The 23289-nt window shown below is 44.7% G+C and overlaps 1 protein-coding gene across 2 annotated transcripts in view; it reads right to left on the reverse strand.

The window, feature by feature from the left end:
• IARS1 (isoleucyl-tRNA synthetase 1) overlaps nucleotides 1-23289 on the reverse strand; it is a 1809950-nt gene that overhangs the window by 72358 nt on the left and 1714303 nt on the right. For both annotated transcript variants that reach the window (XM_044077404.1, XM_044077403.1), the window contains one exon: nucleotides 18784-18927. In XM_044077404.1, the coding sequence (XP_043933339.1) occupies nucleotides 18784-18927 (144 nt within the window). The remainder of the gene's footprint in view (nucleotides 1-18783; nucleotides 18928-23289) is intronic.

A 23289-nucleotide genomic window follows, 5' to 3' on the forward strand; every position in this document is an offset into this window, starting at 1 on the left:
TGGATAGATCTGACCATAAACAAATCAGTTTGGATATCCACCCCCCCACCCCACCCCACCCACCTCCGGACAAGGAAACCACTGTGAAAAGCTTTTCAAAAGCAAACTTCACGTTACTTAAGACCGAGGTGGAAAGTTTCAAAGCCTCCATGCAAAAGGATAATGTTGTCCAAGCTGCAAAATCCTTTACTAATGAAGTCTACAGGCACCTACAAGAATGCATGGATTGTGCTATCCCAAGCAAAACCAAGACTCACTCCTCCAAGAAAAGGAAACCAGTCGGGTGGACCCATGCCATAAACGAGCTATACAATAGAAGGAGGAAACTAGTACAGAAGAGAGTAAAATCCCAAGAAGGGAAGACATCCCTGATCAGTATTAGCAAGAAACTACGATCCCTCATAAAATCATCCAAGGCGAGCTTCGAAAGAAAACTTGCCAACGACTCCAAAGATAACCACAAGGCATTCTTTAGCTACGTCAAGAATCTAAGTGGCAATGCTCAGATCTGCTTGGAGTTTGTGCAGAATGGCACAAAATACACTGAACCGACCGATATCACTAATATCCTAGCAGACAGGTTCAGTGCAAACTTCACCCCCCTCTCACCCCCAAAAGGGCCCCTAACCATACCAGAAGAATGTACAGCCCCTGAAATCACAGACACTCAGGTTAAAACAGCCCTCTCCAAAGCCAAAAACACAGCATAAATGGGACCAGACGGTGTCCCAGGCTGCGTCCTACATGAGCTCAAAGATAAACTAACCCCTCACCTAAACACACTGTTCAAACTCAGCCTCTCCACAGGCTACGTACTCACAGAGTGGCACACAGCAATGGTTATTCCGCTGTACAAAGGTGGAGCCACAACAGATCCCGGGAACTATTGCCCTATAAGCCTGACTAGCTTGGTCTGCAAAGGCTATGGAGCGCATCATCATGGAACTCATTAACAGACATTGGGAACCTCCAAACACTGGATCCTACCCAGTTCAGCTTTGTTAAGGGCAGATCATGCTTCCTGAACCTGGTGGAGAGACAGTTACCAAGGCTATAGACGAGGGGAAAGGTGGAACACACAGCCTACCTACACCTCGCAAAGGCCTTCGACACCATTCCCCATTCTGGTATTATAGACAAACTCACCAGCCTGAACACAAATCCCTACGTCACAAGATGGGTTGCCAGCTGGCTCACAGACAGAACCCACATGGTGACAGTTGCGGGAGCTAGGTCCAACTCTAAACCGGTTACAAGTGGCGTTCCCCAGGGCTCAGTCCTAGGACCCCTCCTGTTCGGCATACACTTCCCAGAGGTACAGGCAAGCACAGGAGGACTATGGCTGACCAAGTTTGCAGATGACTGCAAACTAGGGGCTATAAATGACTCTCCGGGTGACACAGACATCCTCCAAAAGGGTCTCACTGAGACAGATAACCTGGTGTCAAAATCATGGCCTCAAGCTAAATACCTGGTATCAAAATCATGGCCTCAAACTAAATGCCAAAAAGTGCATATTCATCCCCTTTGGAAAAAACAAAGTACCCACAAATTACCACATAGATGGTAGTCCCCTAAATACGGAAGACGTAATAAGGGATTTGGGGACCCAAGTAGATAGTAATCTCGCCTTTGATAATCATATTGCCAAAGTGGTTAGAAAATCCTTCTATGTGGCCCACTTAATCACAAAAGGGTTCGCATCCAGATCAAAATTGGTCATTGTGCCCCTCTACTCATCACTCATCAGACCCATCATAGAGTACAATGCCCCATTTGGGATGTTCATAGGTAGGTACTAGGCTATCGGCCCAAGGGCCTACGTAAGCCTAGCCAACAAGGTTCCCTGGCTTACGCCACCCAAGAAAGTTATTTTCCTGTGCCACTGTCGAGCAGAGACACAGAAGTGATCCCCGGGGTGTATTTCCTATTTCCCATCCACTCATCAAGATTTTTCTTGAAGAGTGCTAATGAAGAACTTTGTTTGACATAGATGGGTAGCCTGTTCCAGTGTATGGGAAGTCTCTGGGGCAGGAATCTATCCCTCCAGCATGTCCTGTTTATTGTGGTGACAAGGTTTAGGTCCCTAAAGCGTGTAGCTCGAAGGTATTGGGAGTTCTTTAGGTGTAGCATGCCCAACAGTTCTGGGTTTGACATAGCTTTATATGTTAGGCAGAGATCACCTCGGAGTAGGCGATATGCTATGGAGTAAAGCTGGAGTTTTTTGAGGCGGTCAGTGTAGGGCATTTGTTTGAGGCCAGTAATCCTCTTTGTGAGGTACTTCTGTGGCCTTTTCAGCTGCTGCAGATTTCATGTGAGGTACATTCCAAAAGGGGAGTTGTACTCTATAATGGGTCTAATGAGTGTCGAGTAGAGGGGAACAATGACCTCTTTTTTTCCTGGATGAGAACCCTTTTATGATTAGGTGTACCACGTAGAAGGACTTCCTGACTACTGTGGCGATGTGACTATCAAAGGAGAGACTACTGTCCACCTGGGTCCCAAGGTCTCTTATCACGCATTCGGTGTTAAGTAGATTGCTGCCTATGTGGTATTTCATGGGTATAAAGTTTTTACCAAAGGGGATGACACTGCACTTTTTGGCACTGAGCTTGAGGCCATGGCTCTGACACCAGTCATTTGTCTCAGCGAGGCCCTTCTGTAAGATGTCCACATCATTTGGGGACTTGACTATGGCTCCTAGTTTGCAGTCATCTGCAAACTTCGTTAGACAGAGGCCTTCTGTGTTAGCCTGTACTTCAGAGAAGTAGATACCAAACAGGAGAGGTCCCAGGACAGAACCCTGTGGTACTCCACTTGTCACTCCTTTGAGGTCAGATTTGGAGTCTGCAACTTTTACAGTGTGGGTTCTGTCAGTGAGCCAGTTGGCAACCCATCTTGTCACGTAGGGATTTATACCTAGTGTAGTGAGTTTAGCTATAATTCCAGAATGGGGGATGGTGTTGAAAACCTTGGCGAGGTCAAGATAGGCTGTGGGAACCACCTTACCCTCAATCTATGGCTTTGGTGACTGCCTCAAAGAAGTTGATCAAGTTCAGGAGGCATGATGTGCCCTTCACAATCCTGAACTGGGTGGGATCCAGAGTTTGATGGTGATCAATGTCTTTGTTTATGAGCTTACAAGACACCTGCAACAGCTGGAAAGACCACAGAAGTACATCACCAAGAGGATCACTGGCCTCAAACAGATGACCTATGCAGCTCGACTGAAGAAACTCCAGCTGTACTCGGTTGCATACTAACTACTCGGTGGTGATCTCTGCCTGACATACAAGGCCATGTCCAACCCAGAATTGATGGACATGCTCCACCTAAAGAAAACCATATCCCCTCAAGCCACACACTCTAGGGATCTAAACCTCACCACAACAATAAATAGGATGTGCTGGAGGGATAGATTCCTGTCCCAGAGACTTCCCATGATTTGGAACAAGATTCCAATCTACATTAGGCAGAGCTTCTCGCTAACACTCTTCAAGAGAGACCTTGATGAGCGGATGGGAAACAGAAAGTTTACCCCGGGGATCATTTCAGTGGCTCTGATGGACAGAGGCAAAGGGAACTAATCTAAGGGGGCGGCGAAAGCCAACACATTCTGGCTGGGCTTATAAATGCCTTCGGGCAGATAATCTAGTACCTACCTATGAACCTATGAAGGGTCTCCTTGTTGTGCACCTGAATCAACAGGTCTTCTAAGTAAGGGAATAGTTGGATTTCCTTTGTTCTACAATAGGCAATTACTGGAGTCAAACATATTGTGAACACCCTGGGTGCAGTGGAAAGCCCAAAGGGCAAGGCAGAGAACTGAAAATGGGATGTGTCTACCCAGAACCACAGGTATTTTCTGAATGTGGGTTTTATGGGGATGTGGAGGTATGCATTCTTTATGTCTAGGGTTGCCATGAACCCTTGGGGCAGTAACAGGGGGAAGAGAGTAGGTAGAGTCAGCATCCTGAAGGTAGGGACCTTTAGGAATAGGATGAGATAGGATAAGTCTAGTATTGTTCTCCAGGGTCCATCCTTTCTGGGGACCAGAAAAATTCTGGAGTAGAAAAGTACAGTTTTGTACCTACCATAAATGTAGATGTTCGAAGATCCACATTGCTGCAGTCATAACCTGTGGGTAGTCCGCTGTCCTCGGTCGGCCCGAATACCAAAGTGTTAGGCTGGCGTCGGTCATGGTCGCTCAGATCTGACGTCAGTACGCCGTGGTACTAAAGCGCATGACCGACGCCATATCCTCAGTCTTTCTTGCCACAGATGTCAGAAGGCCTTAAAAAAAAGGCCATAGCCAAAAATAGAAAAATACCCAATCACCAAAATAGCAACAATAGATACACCACAAATCACACAGCCACCCCAAGCTACAGAGGGGAAGGAGGGAGGGTAAATTAGACTGCAGCAATGTGGATCTTCGAACATCTACATTTATGGTAGGTACAAAACTGTACTATGCTCTTCATCTCACATTGCTGCAGTCATAACCTGTGGGTAGAATCCCAAAGCAAAGGTAAAGGGAGGTTGGCAAAATCAAATAGCATTAGGAGCTGCTAACATGCCCTGTAAAACTGCAGTGGCAAATCCAGCCCTAGATTTGGAATAAAGAGGAAGATGGTAATGTTTAGAAAAAGTGTGCACTGAACTCCAGGTAGCTGCCTCCAAAATATCCTTAGTAGCTACTCCCAGTAGAAGTGGCAGTAGCCCTAGTGGAATGAGGTCTGATTCCAGCCGGAACCTCCTTACCATGATGAGAATAACAGAAAGCAATGCAATGCCCAATCCACTTAGAAATAGTTTGTTTTGAAACAGGTTTTCCTTGAGACCCCAAGGCAAAAGAAATAAATAACTGTTGGGACTGCCTGAACCCTTTAGTTCTGCTCAAATAATAACGTAACTGCCTGTGAATGTCCAAAGAATGCAAAATTTTCTCCCCCTTATTTTGGGGATCAGCATAAAACGTAGGCAGATGAATAGATTGGTTTAAGGCCACATTAGAAACAACTTTAGGCATAAAAGTAGGATTAGTACGTAGTGAGACCCTATCCTTATGAAATATCAGGAAGGGTTCAACTGCCATTAGAGCCTGTAATTCAGATACCCTTCTAGCAGGCGTAATGGCCAACAAAAAGCAGTCTTCCAAGACAAAAACTTCAACTCTGAAGTAGCTGCAGGTTCAAAAGGAGGTAAAGTGAGCTTTTCCAACACAAAATTGAGATCCCAGGAAGGAGTAGGAGCTCTACGTGGGGTCTTATGTTCTTTGCCCCTCTAAGAAATTGCTTGAACAAAGGGTGAGAGAATAATGGTGGGTCACAGTCATAGTGAGCAGAAATGGCTGCAGCATGAACTTTACAGAGGAGAAAGACAAACCCTTGTCTAATAATTCTGTAAGATACTGAAGTGAAACACTCAAATTAGGCACTGAAACATCAAAGCTCTTTGTTTTGCTCCAAAGAGAAAATCTCCTCCATTTATCAGCATAAACTTTCCTTGTACTAGGCCGTCTGGCCTCCAAAATGACATTCAAAACTTGTTGAGGAAGCTGCGACCCTCCAGGGTCTAAAACAGAATACGCCAGGCTGTCAGATGCAGGGACTGAATCCTGACATTGCGGAAATGATTGCTTGCCTGGGACAAAAGGTGTGGAATTAATGGCAAAGGCCAAGGAGGCTCCCGTACTAAAGTCCTCAGCAGAGGGTACCAGTGCTGCCTTGGCCAATCTGGAGCTATCAGAATCATGCAAGGCTTGTCCTGCCTGACCTTTAGGAGCACCTTGGGAAGGAGAGGCAGAGGGGGAAAGGCATAAACGTGAAGGTTGTTCCAGCTGAATGATAGAGCATCCACTTTCCAAGCTTTTGGGTGAAACAGCTTTGTGCAAAACTTTGGCAGTTGGTAATTCAGTGGAGAAGCGAACAGATCTATGTCTGGAGTCCCCCATGCCACCGTCAACTGTTGAAAGACATGAGGATCCAATTTCCACTCGTGGGGATCCACCATCTGTCTGCTCAAAACATCTGCTAAGGAGTTCTGTGCTCCTGGCAGAAACCTTGCCTGAAGGGTGAGGTGCAAACTGAGAGCAGTCTCCCACAAAATCATAGCTTGTCTGCAAAGAGATGCGAATGGGTACCCCCCTGCTTGTTGATGTACCACATGACTGTTGTGTTGTCTGTCTGAATCAACACTTGTCCTGGGTGAAGTAAATCTTTGAAAGCCATCAATGCAAATTGGACTGCTAACATCTACTTCATGTTGATATGCAAATGTTGTAGTCTGGCAGGCCACGTGTCTTGAACCCATTTTCCATTGAAGTGTGCTCCCCAGGCCATGTCTGAGGCATCTGTCGTTAAGATCTGACTCGCCTCTGGTCGGGCCATAGAGAGTCCCTTGTTTAGGTGACATTCCTGAGCCCACCACAAAAATTCCCTTTGGATGCAAGGTATCATCTGAATGACAGTGTCCAAATCGTGGCAGTGTTGAGTCCATACACTTCTGAGATACCATTGTAGCTTCCTCATATGCAGTTTGGCATTGGGAAGCACCAGAATACAAGATGCCATGAACCCCAAGGCTTGAAGGACTGTCCTTGCAGTCAGCCTGGACCGTAGAGACAATTGTTGGAAGTAAAGGGTAAGATTTCTTTGTTTGTCCGGGGTCAAAAATGCCATCTGAGAAGCTGTATTCAGTCTCACACCCAGAAAGCACATGTCCTGAGAGGGTACTAGACTGGACTTTGTTTCGTTCACAGAATACCCTAGGCACCTTAACACTGCCATAACATACTGTAGATGGTGAAGTAACTTGACTTTGTCTTGAGCCAGAATCAGGCAATCGTCCAAATAAGGATAGATTTGTATTCCCCTTAACCTTAAGAAGGCTATCACCGGTGCCAGGACCTTTGTGAACACCCTGGGCACAGTAGATAAGCCAAAGGGCAATGCAGAGAACTGATAATGTAAAGTCCCAGCCCGAAAACGCAGGAACCTCTTGCAGCTGGGCCTGATAGGAATGTGAAGATAAGCCTCTTTGAGATCCAAAGTTACCATCCAGTGATCTTTGCCTAATAGAGGCAGAAGTTGTTGCAAAGTTAACATCTTGAATTTTGGAATGTTCAGGTATGTGTTGAGAATAGACAAATCCAGAATTGGTCTCCAAGTGTTTCCTTTCTTTGGTACAAGAAACAGGCGAGAATAAAATCCTAGGCCTACTTCTGACGGAGGGACCCCCTGGATAGGCCCCATTTTGAGAAGTAAAGAAATCTGTTTGTGAGCCTCCACCTTTTGCTGAGAAGGAACGTCTGGCATGCCTTTGAAAGGAGGCAAGGTGTGAAAATAAAACTTGTAGCCTCGATGTATAATGTCCAACACCCATTTGTCCTGAGTGACTAAAAGCCAATTTTTCCTGAAATGTGCCAACTTTCCTCCCAGAGGAGCTGCCAGACAGGAGGGATCTGGCAGCTGGAGATACAGGTCATTGGGTCTGTTTACGAAAGGCTGACCCCTGCCCTCACCTGAAGATTGTGCAGGGGAACTCCACGTCCTAGGCGGAAAGAACCTTGAGCATGAGCTCTGCCCCTACCACGTCTAGATCTGCCCCTAGACTGTAAATCAGAAGAAGGATAAGCCCATCCCTTAGTAGGCCAATTTCTGCTAAACTTAGGGGGCTGCACCTGTAAAAAATCCTTAACTGTTTGCATAGACTTAGCTTTGTCTTCCATTTTCTTCAAAACTGACTCCACAGGAGAACCAAACAGAACTTCAGACTGAAGGGGAGCATCCAAAATACGAGCTTTAACATGCTCTGACAAATTCTGATCCGTAAGCCAGACGTGCCTACGAATAACTGATCCAGTAGCAGCCACCCTGGAAGAGGCCTGAAGAGCATCAAAACCACACTGCAAAGAATGCTTACCCACCTGATCAGAGGCATGAACTAAATCCTGCAATTCCTTACACTCAATGCCCTCTGCCAAAGCATCTACCTTAGATTTCAACTGACTTAGGAGAAAGTTCTGGTACTTCAGCATATGAAACTGGCAATTCAAAGCCCTCATTGCTAGAGTGGAAGAGGTATACACTTTTTTACCCCACCTATCCAAAGCTCTAGAATCTTTATCCATAGGAACTGGATTCTTTACAATAAAAGCCCTGACACCCTTAGGTCCCTGGCTAATAGTTTCTGGGTCAGCTCTCGGGCTTTTATACAAATATTTATGAGCCTCAGGCACTCTGTAATACCTGTCTGGCTTGACCGGGGCAGGAGGCAAAGAATCAGGATTAAGGGAAGCTTCAGAGAAAACATCCTGAACAACATCCAAAACAGGGGTATAGCCAAGGGCCTATGCTGTGGTAAGAACAAAAATTCCCTAAGTCTCTTTCTAGAATCTGAGAAATCCTGACCTTCCCACTTAAAATGCTCTCTCATGGAATGCAGGGTTTCAGAAAAAGAAAAATCCTCTGGGGGGGAAGCAGAAGGACTAGAATCCTCTGCATCTGAATCAGAATAAGGAGGAAAATCCTGAATGTCTTCAGCCGAAGACTCTGAGTAATCTGAAGAATGCTCCAATCCTTCCACCTCTGGCTCCACCCTAGGCCTCTTATCTGGAGGAGGCAAAGAACCCCTGATTAAGGTAATTAAATCTTCTGCCATTTTCAGCATATGCTTTTTAGGTACAGAACCTGCAGAACTAGGGCTGACGCCAGAGGAAGACAAACCAGGCCTGACCTTGGAAGGTACCTTAGAGACAGAAGTAGAAGGCCTAACCACCTTATGCAAAGGAGGGACTACAGAAACCTGAGAGGCCCCCTCAGCCTGACCCGACTCCTGAGAGGCCACATCCTGCAAAACTAAAGGCTCCCCCTGAGACTCAGCTGAAACCTCGGCTGGATCCACAGATTCCACCGTAGTTTCTAAAGAACCGGCGTCCGTAACGGACGACTCATCCTGTTTGGACTTTAACGATTTTTCCTTGCGCTTCTTAGCGGTAGCGGGCGTCGGAGGATCCGACGGCATATTGTAATTACACCGCTTACCGAAGATAAGCCTAGCACAATCTAACCTGCGTTTAATGGTGCGCTTATTAAATCTAGCACAAAAGCGACTCCCGACTACGTCATGCACAGGCCCCAAGCAAGGAATACAAAGAGAGTGGTAATCCCTATGAGGTATCTGTTTCCCCACAAGAAATACAATTTTTCACTTTTTCTGACATCCGGATTTAACTGAGGCAAGAAAAGACAAAAATATTCCCCAACGGGGTACTTAGCCCAACTTGGTCTCCGGTCTGAAACTCAGAATACGAAAATTTCAGGACGCCGAACGGCACTTGCAAAACGCTGCTTCTGCTTCGGACCATGCGGCAAGAAAGACTGAGGATATGGCGTCGGTCATGCGCTTTAGTACCACAGCGTACTGACGTCAGATCTGAGCGACCATGACCGACGCCAGCCTAACACTTTGGTATTCGGGCCGACCGAGGACAGCGGACTACCCACAGGTTATGACTGCAGCAATGTGAGATGAAGAACATCCTCTTCTTTTTGCAGTTGGAAGCACTGGTTCGATGATGCCTTGAGTCAGCAGAGCTTGCAACACAGGTTGCAAGAGGTGTAAATGTCATGTTGGGGGCTGTGGAATGCCTTTTCGTTCTGGGGGGGTGGATCCAGGTCATGAAAGTAACCATTCTGGTGGACAGACAGGACCCATTTGTCTGAGGTGATGTGAGACCATACAGGGAGGCAGTGAGAGAGACAGACTGACAAGGGTAGGGGGGGGGGGGGCAAGGTTGACAAGTAGTCAGACGCTACCCACCCTATCTTGAAAGGGCAGCCTCTGGCTGGAGGAGGGAGAAGCTCTAGCCAGAGGGGGCTACTTCCTAGTAGGTTTCCCTGGGCTTGGATGGGGCCGCAAGACAAGATTGTTTTCTAACAAACTTTGTTTTTGAAGGGTAGTTCCTTTGAAACTTGGGTAAAGGCGAAAAGTACAGTTGTGTACACTTACCATAAATGTAGATGTTCGAGTGTATTCACTGTTGCAGTCATCACACTTGGGTTATCTGCCTGCAGGTAGCCCTCAGTCGGCTTGAATACCAGTCTTGGGATTTCTTCGTCGGATGCTGTTACCTCATCCATGACATCAGGGGTATAAAACATGCAGCCGACGCCATTACATCAGTTTTTCTTGCCCCAGATGTCAGCAGCCCCCAAAATAGGAAGCAATCAAATGGTGTGGAACACCGTAAAAAGTAAATACCATTTGCATAAGATATGGGCAAAAAAGAGGATTGGTAGAAAGTATAGAAAGACAGGGGGCTGGAGGGAGGGTAACCAGGACTGCAACAGTGAATACACTCGAACATCTACATTTATGGTAAGTGTACACAACTGTACTATGTTCTTCGTGTTTCACTGTTGCAGTCATCACACTTGGGTTGATTCCCAAAACTGAGGAAGGGTGGAGGCAGTGAAGAAGTAGTAGGGCTGGCTAGCAGGCCTTACTGCTGTGGCAAATCCAGCTCTGGATTTAGAAAAGACAGGCAAGTGGCAATGCTTGGTGAAACTGTGTACAGAACTCCAGGTTGCAGCTTCCAGGATGTCCCCGGTATGTTCTCCCCTGAGAAAAGCTGTAGTGGTTGAGGTCGCCCTAGTGGAATGAGGCCTAATCCCCTGTGGGGTAGCTTTTCCATGGTGTTTGTAGCATAAATGGATGCAATGTGCTATCCATTTAGAAATAGTTTGTTTTGAAATGGCCTTGCCCTCTGCCCCTGTAGCAAAGCTGACTGGCAGCTGGTCAGATTTTCTGAAAGGTTTAGTCCTGTCAAGGTAGAACCTGAGCTGTCTGTGCACATCCAAGGAGTGCAGGATCCTTTCCCCTTTATTCTAAGGATTAGGAGAAAAAGTTGGCAAATGGATGGATGGATTGGTTTAAAGCCCCACTGGATACCACCTTGGGCATAAAAGATGGTTAGTCCTGAGGGAAACCCTGTCCACATGGAAGATAATGAAGGGTTCCATGGCAATAAGGGCCTGTAACTCAGACACTCTTCTTGCTGAAGTGACGGATATCAGTACGGCTGTTTTCCAAGAGAGGAATTTTAACTCTGCTATAGCAACAGGCTAAAAAGAGGGAAGCATGTGCTTCTCTAGTACAAAGTTGAGGTCTCAGGCAGGAGTGGGAGCTCTCCTTGGGGGTCTTAAATTGTTAGCTCCTGTCAGGAACTGTTTGATCAGAGGGAGAGAGAAGACCGGTGGCTCAGTATTTTAATGAGCTGAAATGGCAGAGGCATGAATCTTAATTGATGAGAAGGATAGGCTTTTGTGGAGCAGCTCTGCTAGGTAATCTAGGACTTGAGGCAAGGAGGGCACGGCTGCGTCCTTCCCTTGAGACTGGCTCCAAGAACAGTAACTATTCCACTTTTCTGAATAGGATTTCCTAGTACTGGGCCTCCTGGCCTCAAGGATAACATCCAGCACCTGTTTGCCATGGGTTGCTGGTGATGTATTCAGTAAATAAGCCAGGCTGCCAGGTTCAGGGTTTGCAGCTGAGGATGCAAAATCTGTCCCTCCTGCTGGGACAGCAGAGAGGGGGTCTGATGTAGGTGCCAGAGTGGCACTGTTGTCAGACTGCATAGGAATGGGTACCAGTGCTGGCGTGGCCAGTCTGGTGCAATAAGGATTGTCCTTGGCCTGTCCTGTTTGATCTTGAGGAGTACTTTTGGAAGGAGAGGCAGACGGGGAAAGGCATAGATTGAGAGGTTTTCCCATGTGAAGGATAGGGCATCCACTTTCCAAGCTTGGCTGTGGGGAATTCTGGTGAAAAATGTGTTTAGTTGATGGATTTGGGGGGACGCAAAGAGGTCCACCTCTGGTGTCCCCCACCTGTGTATTAGAAGTTTGAAGGAGTCTGGTTCCAGTTTCCACTCGTGTGGATCCATTAGATTTTTGCTTAAGTCGTCTGCCAGTGAATTTTGTTTGCCTGGCAGGAATTGAGCTTGCAGGTGTACTTGGTTGCTTAAGGCTGTGTTCCACAGAGCCATGGCTGACCTGCAGAGTGGGTAGGAGTGAGTTCCCCCCTGTTTATGTACCACATAACTGTGGTGTTGTCTGCCTTTATCAGGAGTTGTCCTGGCAGGATAAGGTATTTGAAGGCTGCCAGACCATTCTGTACAGCTAACATTTCTTTTTGATTGATATACAGGTGAATTTGTCCTGGGCTCCATTTGCCTTGAATGCATTTGCCTGTCATGTGAGCCTCCCATTCATAGTCTGATGCGTCTGTTGTTAGAGTCTGGATGGCGGGGAGTTGTGAGAAAGGGAGTCCCTTGTTGTGGTTGCAAGCCTCTGCCCACCAAAGGAACTCTGTCCTTAGGCAGGGAATGGTAGGAATCACTGTTTCCAGGTCCTGGGAATGTTGACACCAGAGACTTTTTAAGTACCACTGAAGTTTCCTTATATGCAGTCTTGCATATGGAATCAGTAGAATACATGAGGCCATGAACCCTAGGGCTTGCAGTATTTTACTTGCAGATAGCTGGGTTTGGGTGGCCAGTAGTTTGAAATAAGTTGTCAAATAAACCTGCTTTTCTGGAGTGAGGAATGCCACCTGGGAAGTTGTGTTCAAGCTTGCTCCCAGGAATACAATCTTTTGGCTGGGTACCAGATGTGATTTCTTTTCGTTGATGGTATACCTCAGAGAAGTTAGGAGTCTCTTTACAAACGTCAGATTCTGAAGCAGCAATTCCTGACTGTCTACCCGAATCAGGCAATCGTCCAAGTACGAGTACATTTGAATATGTCTCTGCCTGCAGTAAGCAATGGCTGGAGCCAGGCACTTTGTGAATACCCTAGGCGCAGAAGATAAGCCAAAGGGAAGTGCAGAGAACTGATAGTGCATAGAGCCTGCCCTGAAATGTAGATATTTCCTGCAAGACTCCCTTATGGGGATGTGTAGATAAGCTTCTTTTAAATCTAGGGTGACTAGCCAGGAGTCCTTGGCTAGCATAGGAAGGAGCTGCTGGAGAGTAAACATTTTGAATTTTGGTACCACCAGGAAGGTATTTAGAGATGACAGATCCAGAACATTGCGCCAAGAGAGATTTCTTTTTGTTGCTGGTATACCCCAGAGAAGTTAGGAGTCTTTTTACAAACGTCAGGTGCTGAAGTAGCAATTCCTGACTGTCCACCTGAATCAGGCAATCGTCCAAGTATGGGTAAATTTGAATATTTCTCTGCCTGCAGTAAGAAATGGCTGGAGCCAGGCACTTTGTGAATACCCCAGGCACAGTAGATAAGTCAAAGGGAAGTGCAGAGAACTGAGTGCATAGAGCCTGCCCTGAAACATTGATATTTCCTGCAAGATTCCCTTATGGGGATGTGTATATAAGCTACTTTTAAGTCTGGGGTGACTAGCCAGGAGTCCTTGGCTAGCACAGGAAGGAGCTGCTGGAGTGTAAGCCTTTTGAATTTTGGTACGACCAGGAAGGTGTTTAGGGATGACAGATCCAGAATAGGATGCCAAGAGTTCTCTTTCCTGGGCACCAGGAACAGCCTGGAGTAGAAACCCTGTCCCCTTTGCTCTGTTGGCACAGGTTGAATAGCCCTGATAGTGAGAAGAGAAAGTACTTGCTTTTGGGCCTCTGTCCACTGGTTTGGAGGAAGGCCTGGCAATCCGCTTGGGGTTGACAGAGAGTGGAAATAGAATCTGTATCCCTGAGATACAATGTTTAAGACCCATCGGTCCTGGGTAATATACTCCCAGTTTTTTGCATGCAGGGAGAGTTTTCCCCCTAGGGGTGAAAGTACTTGGGCATGTCTGGGAAGGATTAAGGACAAGTCATTGTGAACGCTTTCCATAGGGGGTGGCTTACCACTCCCAGTTTTTGAGGAGGGAGCACTACATTGTTTAGATCTGTGCATACCCTGAGACTGTAGTCTTTGTGGTCTGTTGTCCCTGAGTTTGGGCTGAGAAGTTCAGGAAGGGGCTGGAAAGGACCAGTTTTTTGAAGGCCAATGCCTACTGAATCTAGGTGGCTGTACCTGTAAGAAATCTGTAACAGTTTGCATGGATTTAGCCTTTTCCTCCATTTTTTAAGAACTTTTTCTGCTTTAGAGCCAAACAAACATTCTTGGTTTAATGAGCATCACGTAATTTTGCCTTGACATGGTCTGGCAAGATTTGTTCTTTCAGCCAAGCATGCCTTCTCAGAACAGACCCAGTGACAGCAACCCTGCAAGATGCTTCTAAGGCATCAAAACCACACTGCAAAGTATGTTTACCAACTTGGTTTGCAGAATGCATTAAGTCTTGTAAGTCCTTATTTTCTGCACAATCAGGAATCAACAACATTTTTTGTTTAATTACATCAATATGCTGCTGGTACTTCAACATGTGAAACTGGCAATTTAAAGCCCTGATGGCAAAAGTTGCAGAGGTATATACCTTCTTACCCCATCTGTCTAGAGCCCTAGAATCCCTGTTTGAAGGGGTAGGGTTTTTGGCTGTAGAAGCCTCAATGCCTTTAGGTCCCTGGGAAATGGTCTTTGGATCTGCAGTGGGATTTTTAAAGAGAAATTTGTGAGAGTCAGGTACTCTGTAGTATCTGTCAGGCTTTCTAGGAGCAGGTGGTAAAGTATCAGGGGTAAGGCTGGATTCCATGAAGACATCATCTACAATATCCAGGACAGGGGGAATAGCTAGAGGCCTATGCCAAGGCAAGTCTAAAAATTCCCCGCGTCTCTTTTTGGACTGTGGATAGTCCTGGCATTCCCGGTGGAAATGCTCTCTTAGGGTATGCAAGGTTTCACCGAAAGAAAGGTCCTCTGGGGGGAGGCTGAGGGAACTGAATCATCTGCATCTGAGTCCTCATAGGTAGATAAGGGTATGTCCTGGTAATCACGGGGTCAGAGTCATCAGACTCATGTTCTGAAGAATCAGAAGGAAAATCAATTCTTTGTCTTTTAGAGGGGGAAGGCTGACTTCCTCTAATTAAAGTAATACGGTCTTCAGCCGTTCTAAGCATTTGTTTCAGTGGCATGGGAGCTTAAGAATGTGCTTTGGTCGTCAGTTTCCTAGGCGTAGAGCGAACTCTGGGTCTGAGAAATTCGGTAGATTTAGTCATTAATGAAGTAGTCGGTTTGATACGAACATCGGAAGGTCTGAATACACCCTCAGAAGCCAGTGCCTCCACAGCAGCTCAGGACCAATCCAAGGTAGAGACATCAGCAGGTTCCATAGTTGAAGAAGCATCTTGCTGCATTCTGGACTCCGAATGGGTCACAGTAGAGGCCTGCTAATCTGTAGAAGCAGCTAACAGGGGCAGCGAAAGCACCTCACTGAGTACCAGCGGACTGGCGACTAGCTTAACGGAAGCATCGGCTGCAGTTTTGGACCGATGCGGTCTGTTTCCGTCTTTAACTTTTTGTTTTTTCAGAAGATCGGTAGTCGGATGGCTTACCAAAGCCATTTCGGAATACGGAGAATGAGAGCAAAAGAATTTAGAGACAAACAGTCTGACAACGAATAGTCCGGGCGTTGAACAAGGCACAAAACTGACAGCAAGGGACGTTGTGGTATGGGCCTAAACAGGTGACGCAGTAAGAATGAAAATCTCTGTGAGGTATTTGCTTTCCACAAGCAAGACAACTGTTAACTTTTTCTGACATCAGTTAGAGCAAGAAAAAAGGATCCCCAACGAGGTACTTAGCTTTAGAAGACTTCAGGTTTGAAACTCGAAAAACGGAAATTTCAGGTAGCTGCCGACCGTCACTTGCGAAATGCTTCTGCTTTGGGCTCCCGCATGGCAAGAAAAGCTGATTTAATGGCATCTGCTGCATATTTTATACCCCGGACGACCTGACGTCATGCATGAGGCGACAACATCTGATGCAGAAATCCCAAAACTCTGGTATTTGGGCTGACTAAGGGCTACCTGCAGGCATATAACCCAAGTGTAATGACTGCAACAGCGAAACACGAAGAACATCAATCAGGTGTTTGAGGTCTTGCATTTCTTTCCCTTTTTGCTGAAGGGACTTAAGAGAGTTCAGCCACTTTATCACCAAACAAGGCAGTATTATCCGGGGGTGCATCAATGAGCTTTGCCCTAAAGTCATCAGGCAGGGGCTGTAAGCATAACCATGAATATCTTCTTAAGGCAGAAGCTGGTGCAGCTGACCTAGCTGAGACTTCAGCTGCATCATAATTACACTTTATTGACTGCCTGGTCACCTGGGCAGTAACGGCCAGGAAGGAAGACAGTGATGCTTTGGCTGCACAGTCTGGAATATCAGAAAACACCTTGGTGGCTTTTTCCAGGAGGGATAAGGTATACTTGGCCATGTGTGTCTGGTAATTAGTAGCCCTAAAGGTTAGGGTAGAAGAGGCGTAAATCTTTCCCAGATGCGCCATGGTCTTGCTGTCTTTGTCCGCTGGAAATATGGTGGTTGTAGGTAGGAGTTTGGAAGCCTTATCTGTGGATATGGAGAAAGTGACTGGGCCTGCTGGAGGACACTTTAAGGAGGTACTTGTCTGATTCAGGCACTTTATAGAGTTTGTCAGGTCTGCGTGGGGCAGGTGGTTGTTAATCTGGGTTTAAGGATCCTGAGAAGGCATCCAGAAAAGCAGGTAGGATTGGAGGTACAGCAGAAGGACTTGGGGAGCCCATCTCAATGAGGTCATAGTACCTCTTTTGAACCTCCGTTATTTCAGTGGATACCTACTTAAAGTGGTCTTTCGTCTTAGATATCGTCTCCCCAAAGGTCAAATCCTCAGCTGGAGACTCGGTCTACGGATTCTTCTTCTGGGGAACCATATCCCAAGGGAGAAGTGATCTGGGAGGTATAAGAGAGATTCTTCACTGGAGGAATCAGAAAAAATCCTCTTCTCTCCTAGCAGGGTCTGAGGTTTGAGGCCTAGAACTCAAGAGTAGAGGGGCAATACTAGCACTGTCTGCAGAGGTAGGCTGTAGGGCCATAAAGGCATTGAACAAGCTTTGGCTGAAAGCCTGCCAGTCAGGCATGCTTTCAGAAGGGAAAGAGACATGCTTTGCTTTCTGTTTCTTTTTGAGGAACCTAGCTGGCATCCAAGTAGGAGGAGGCCTTAAATCTGAAGACTGTATGGGAGCAGCAGAATCCAATAGGCCTACAGAAAGCACTGGTCTCCCCCCCTGCGTTGGAGATAGACATCAGTAATGCCACTACAGATGTGACATCCAAGCTGGATTATGCGGCTTCCTCTGAGGTACCTGCTTTATCCTTTGTGGCAGTATCAGATTCCTCTGCCAGGCTGATGTTGGTCACAGTCTGAGGGATGGACAGTAGAGGCTCAGTGGTAGTTGTAGGCCGCATGGGTTTGGCTTTCTTCTTTGGCGATTCTGAAGGAATGCTGGAAGAGCCCTCCATCTCTAACACTAGCTGTTTCAACAGCTGATTCTCTAAATATAAGTTTACACCACGCAAGCAGCTACGTAGGGTTTTGGGGATGAATGCCTGACAAACAGGACAGTTCTCGTAATCATGTTCGTAAAGCAAAAAAGGCACTGATCGTGAGTGTCTTTGTGGGGAATCTGCCGACCACACTTACACTTGTCCTTTCTGGATGACATGAACAAGCAATATAATAAAAAATGAAGGACTGAAAGGTTCCTCAACGGGGTACTTATCTGATTTTTCAAATTTAACTTCAGCAAGTAGCAGGAACTCCTGCCGCACGACTGGCGGCTGAGAAGCTCCAAGGGCTGGTGCGTGCCGATGTCACTTTTATGGCCCACAATCCCTGAGCCATGTCAGACGTCCCACGCACCACTGAGGGACTGAAAAACTTTGGAATACTGGCCAGACATACGCAAAGGAAGAGGGGTAAACCCACATGTAGAATACTGCAACACTGGAATAAAAGGACATCAGCAGTGAGTAGGTTTTGCCCCCTCCCAGCAAGGATATGAAGTTGAAAGGTGGCTTGCCCTCCTCCCTCACAAAAAACATGTTTTATACATTCTTTTATGTTTTTCAATGTTCTGAATCTTTCATGCTTCCGATTCGAAGTTTACTGTGCCCAACAATCTGATGTAGATCAGGCACAGGATGCACATACTGAAATGAAAAAGGCAGGTAAAACCCAAATGCAGTTCTCCCAATGAAAGCTCCTCATGTTTGATTACGTGGAATTCCTTCTACTGCAATATTTCCACCACTAAGGATAGCATCATTTTGCTTGTACCCTCTGACCTCATCTTACCGGCCTGGTCCCCCCACATCCACACCAGGCCTACCAGCTACTCTCCTACCTACCTTGACTTAGTTCAGTATTGCTGTGGGTGGTCCTGGATCCTAAGGATATCCTGAAGTTTGTCTCGTTTATTCTTTGCATCCATCCGGGGGGGTTGTTTATGCTCTACTGATTGCATCAACAAGTGCCCTACTACTCAGCCCAAGCATAGCCATATCCCTTTCCAGCTGCTCTGTCAGTTGCCCAAGGCACTAATCAAACCTCTGTCAACTGGGTCATCATAGTTAAAGTCTTTCTCCCGCAAATGAGCAGATTGTTTAAAGACAGCATTGTGACGAAAACCCTGGATGCAGATGAAATGGCAATAGTGCATGTTGACCAGTGTTCACCCATATGGTTAACTGACAACTAAATATTGAGTTTGTCATACAAAGTAATAAGCTGCTTTGACATAAAAAGGGAGAAATGTTTTAAAACTTACATTAAGCTTGGGTTAAGTGCTGATGTCAGGATGAACATTAATGACTTTTGCATAAGTTAGTTTACCTTGCGGCCTGGCATTCAGCAGATGTAGATTGATATATGGACAGAAGATGCTATTGTTGTTAACTGCACCAGCTGGCACTGCTCCTGGTGTTACCTGCAGTAGTTTTCCTGTTATTTTAAACAAGTCACTCTTGGATGTTATTTCTAGAAGAGAAGAAAAAGAAATCATGAAAAAGTGCAACAGAAAAAGTAAAAAGGACTCAGGACAAATAAAGATTTTAATACATTTCCAATGTTTATATTTTTTCACTTGATTTAAGCTGCTCTTCCTCTTTAGATCCACCAACCTGTTCAACAATCCAAAGTTATAAGGGGACCACAACATCTGAGATGAAAATGACATCTAGGTCAATGGTAGAGATTTGCTAACTCTGGAGCTCAGCTGATCTAGGTATGGATATTGACGGTAGGCCTCTGGTGAAATTTTACAGCTACACAGTCAAGCATTTGAGTTTAATGATCTTGGGCACCTGTATACCACAATGACATCAGCAGTTCAGAGATGCACTGCTATGTACAGTTACAAACAAATGAATCAATGCACCTGTCTTTTCAATTCACAGCACTGGGTTAAACCTGTAAAGAAACATGTTGTTTATGTAGAGTAATAGACATGTTGTGTGAAGCTAGAAGACAGCTAATCAACAGTGAGAACCTGTACAAGAATTAATACTTTTGGTATTCCTCATTTAAGTTGTGTGTATTCTAAAAATGAGGAACTGAGTTAGACTCAACTGTCTGTTGGGAGGGGTAGTTTAACAGTACAACTATGGCCAGCAACAATTACTGCAATATTGAGAAGAGCACTGTCAACTGAGACAAATGCTTTTGTTAAATTTATAAATAGTGCCACTGAGATTGCATTTGTCCTTATTTAGTAATATGTGATCTGTAAGGCTCTAAACTGCAGTCATGATACTTCTCCCTGACCAGAGACTATGTCAGTGGAGAGAAAATATGACATTTTTTCAAGTGGTGAGAAGACAGTGAAAACCACTTTTTCAAATATTTTATCTACTGCAGATTGTACACAGATGGTGCTAAAGTCTGAGGAGCTATTATATTTGGGTATTTCAGCTATGGGTGCAATTATGACCATCCTCCAGATTGATGGAAAGATATTCTGACAAAAAGAGACATGCTATATATGCTATATATATATATAAATACAGGCTGCATTAAATGCCCTCTGCACAGGTGAATGTCCAAGAGTACAGTTTGTCTGTTCCAAGAGAAGCTTCTAATGTGATTTTGTTTCCTCAATTTGAATATTTGGAATCAACTACCCTTATTTAGGCAGCAAATAATCTCCTAGCCTTTGAATAGCATTATTATTCGGTCTTGATCCTCCTGGATCATTTGCAACTTTTGATAATAAAATTTTGATAGACCATTTAAAATCATTATGTGGTCAGTCCTCTACAGAGTGGTTTGCTTTATACCTTGCAAGCCAATACCAAAGGGTATGCTCGGGCTTGAATAAATCTACCTACCCTCTTATGTTCTGTACACTCCCACAGGGTTCAATCTTCAGTCCATTACTACTCGCATTTCATATGCTACCATTAGGAGATTTTACCAGGAAGAAAGGATTGGCACATCACAGTTATGCAGATGACACCCAAGTCTACCTCTCCCATCTATCAGAATATAGCATGTGTGTAAACCCTTGCTGATCATCTCAAAGTTGTACATTTATGAAAGTCCAGTAATCAGCTGAAACTGAACACTTCCAAAACAGACGCTATAGTAGTTCATGCTACTATAAAAAACAGTCTTCCCTCTCTCCCAAATGTAATTTTTTTAATAAAAAGTTGTTGGTGTTTTGGATCATAGGCTTACATTTCCAAACCAAGCGTCAACCACTATTAACTTGTATGTTTCCATCTTCAAAACATACACAACATACAATACTATACTTAAGCGGTTCTTTCTGTAGTAGTTCATATGCCTTGACCTCTTCATGGTTGGATTACAAAGCCCTTTATCTAGGACTTTACAAAACTAAAATGACAGTTTACAGATGGTGCAGAACTACAAAGCCAGAATGGATACACCATGTTACCAACACATTATTCCTGCCCTACATGGTCTACACTGGCTAGTTTGATTCAGGATTATATACAAGGTCCTTGGTACGGTTTGTCTTTACACGACTTGGGTTCCCTCTTAGCTGAGTTAGTGGTGCCATAAAACCTTCCTAGATTTTACACACTGCCACTCAGGAGCTGCAGGTGGTTGGGCAGCTGTGTCTAAACACTTCTGGAAGATAAGCTTTTTATTATCAAGCTCTCAACCTGTGGAATCTACTATCCTAGTGGATTTGGCACTGCATAATGCTTGGTGGTTTCAGAAATCGCTTAAGTTGTCTTTTTTACATTATGTATGACAGACTAGAGTGACGTAAGGGTTTGTTGTAATCTTTTTTAATCTTTTAAATACATTTATGTTAATTTTACATAAAACTACAATGAGCTGTTGATTTCATTCCTACTGTTTATTGTAAATGGCATTTCATGCTAAGAACCAAAATGAAGATGAAGTTGCTGAAAGTGTTTTGTCACACCTGTATGAATTACCATTTGCACCACTGTATGTGGTGCATAAAGCACCCGTTAGGATCTTCATTCTAGTGGTGCATGCTTTCAATGCATGTTGAAAGGAAAAAAGAAACTACACAAAAAACTCTGCAAAAAATAATTTTCCCTTTGCTGATGACACTAAGTGGTTGTGATGATCATTACGCTCAGTGACATTAGCTTAGGGAAAATATGGGATATGCCCATAGATTTTAATGGATGCATGCTGCGCTTTCAGTGACATGTGCACTGTAGTCTATGGACACATGCCTAAGATGATGTCACCTGGGAAATTGCTAAATTTATTTGGGACATGGTTTCAGTAAAAAGTTTACAAAGCCCAAATAAATACAGGCAGACAATGGGAAAATACATGACAGCACTTATCTCATCAGATGCCACAATGCTGAGCTTCATCATGAAAAAAAAAATTATGAGAGTGTACAGTAATCAGCTGAAACTGAACACTTCCAAAACAGAGGTTAAAGTAGTTCATGCATTCTGTGGTATGGCTGTGGTTAATGGAACAGGGTTCTGAAAGAAGGGTAGGGGTAATTATTTTAACAGTCCTGTGGGAACAAGTGAAAGTTTATTTATGTATTTTTTGGGATGCATATGGTGCGTTGTTTTTGGTTTTACAGCCCAAAATGTTATTAACATGGGTACAAAAAATGTCTAGTCTACTCAGCAGGGAGGTTTTGTTCTTACCTTAAGTAATCTGCTTTTTGACATCTTTATCAAGTTAAGAGAGGTTAAGAAGTGTGCAGAGTCATGAGTGTTTTTTCAAGACTACCAATTCCCCAAACTACCACACACAGCTGCATCTCGGAACAGTACCTCAAGGAAGTGAGCAGCCCTTTTGATCCCTCAGTTTACACTCTCATGATGAAATGGGAGAATAGACTGGATTCATGGACAAAAACAATACCACCTTCTCAGGAATATTGTGAATAAGCAACAGGCCCTAACCCTAAAAGAGGGTGGGGGAGGAGATCTCAGCACATGTTGACCTGAAAATTTCAGATCTTTCTGCCACTCCAAAAGATGAGCTCTGACAGAAAAAGACTTGCAGACCTAAAAGTACTGAACATGGATTCTAAGTTCCCTGAAGGGAAGAATATGTCAGAGGGCAAAATAAAAGCAGCATGCCCAAAGGAAATTTTTAAATAGCCAGTGCTACACCTTAATCTTGACCTACACTGGAGACAAAGCTAACCACGAAATGTGCAAGCAAAAATAAATAAAAAGCACAAGCAGAGGTCCAAAACTGAAGGGCGACTGATTAATTAGGGTGGCAGTGTGTGCCACTGCAAAATATTCCTTCCACCTAGAAACCTGAATGAAGATTTCCTTGCAGCTTATAAGCCCCCCATACTTCACCAATAGGCACTGCTGAACCAATTCATGCAATTGTGTACCATTTATCACTACATTTTTCTTTTTATTTTACATAACACAAAGAGATGTTTCACAATACCAAAAGGTCCTTTTCTCAATTTATAAAGCACAAAATACTATTTTTTAAAATTATGCTACTTTTCTTGATTGCATCATTTATATCCTTGAATAGGAGCATCCCTTGATTTCTTTCCAAATGTCTCTAGATATAAAGCAAACTTTACAGAAGAGAAAGGACATCCCTGACTGATTCTTACTTTAAAACGTCCTCCTATCTTACCTCTTTTTGTTGACCCTTTATATATACTACCTTGGCACATTAAACTGCGTTTTTTCTCAAACTAATGTTTTTTTTTGATGGATTGCACATCTACACACTGACTATAACTATGGACCCTCCATACCTATCTGAAGCATATCACCATAACGCCTCTGGTATCCTCCTTTTTCTTCCCCTCTCACTTTTTTTTCTCTGTATATTGTCCCTCCGGAGTGCATGCAGGTTCTTTATACAAACAACCGATTCCCT

This window comes from Protopterus annectens, chromosome 7.part0 (genome assembly GCF_019279795.1).
Source record: "Protopterus annectens isolate FY-2018-M chromosome 7.part0, PAN1.0, whole genome shotgun sequence".
In the NCBI taxonomy this organism is placed as follows: Eukaryota; Metazoa; Chordata; order Ceratodontiformes; family Protopteridae; genus Protopterus; species Protopterus annectens.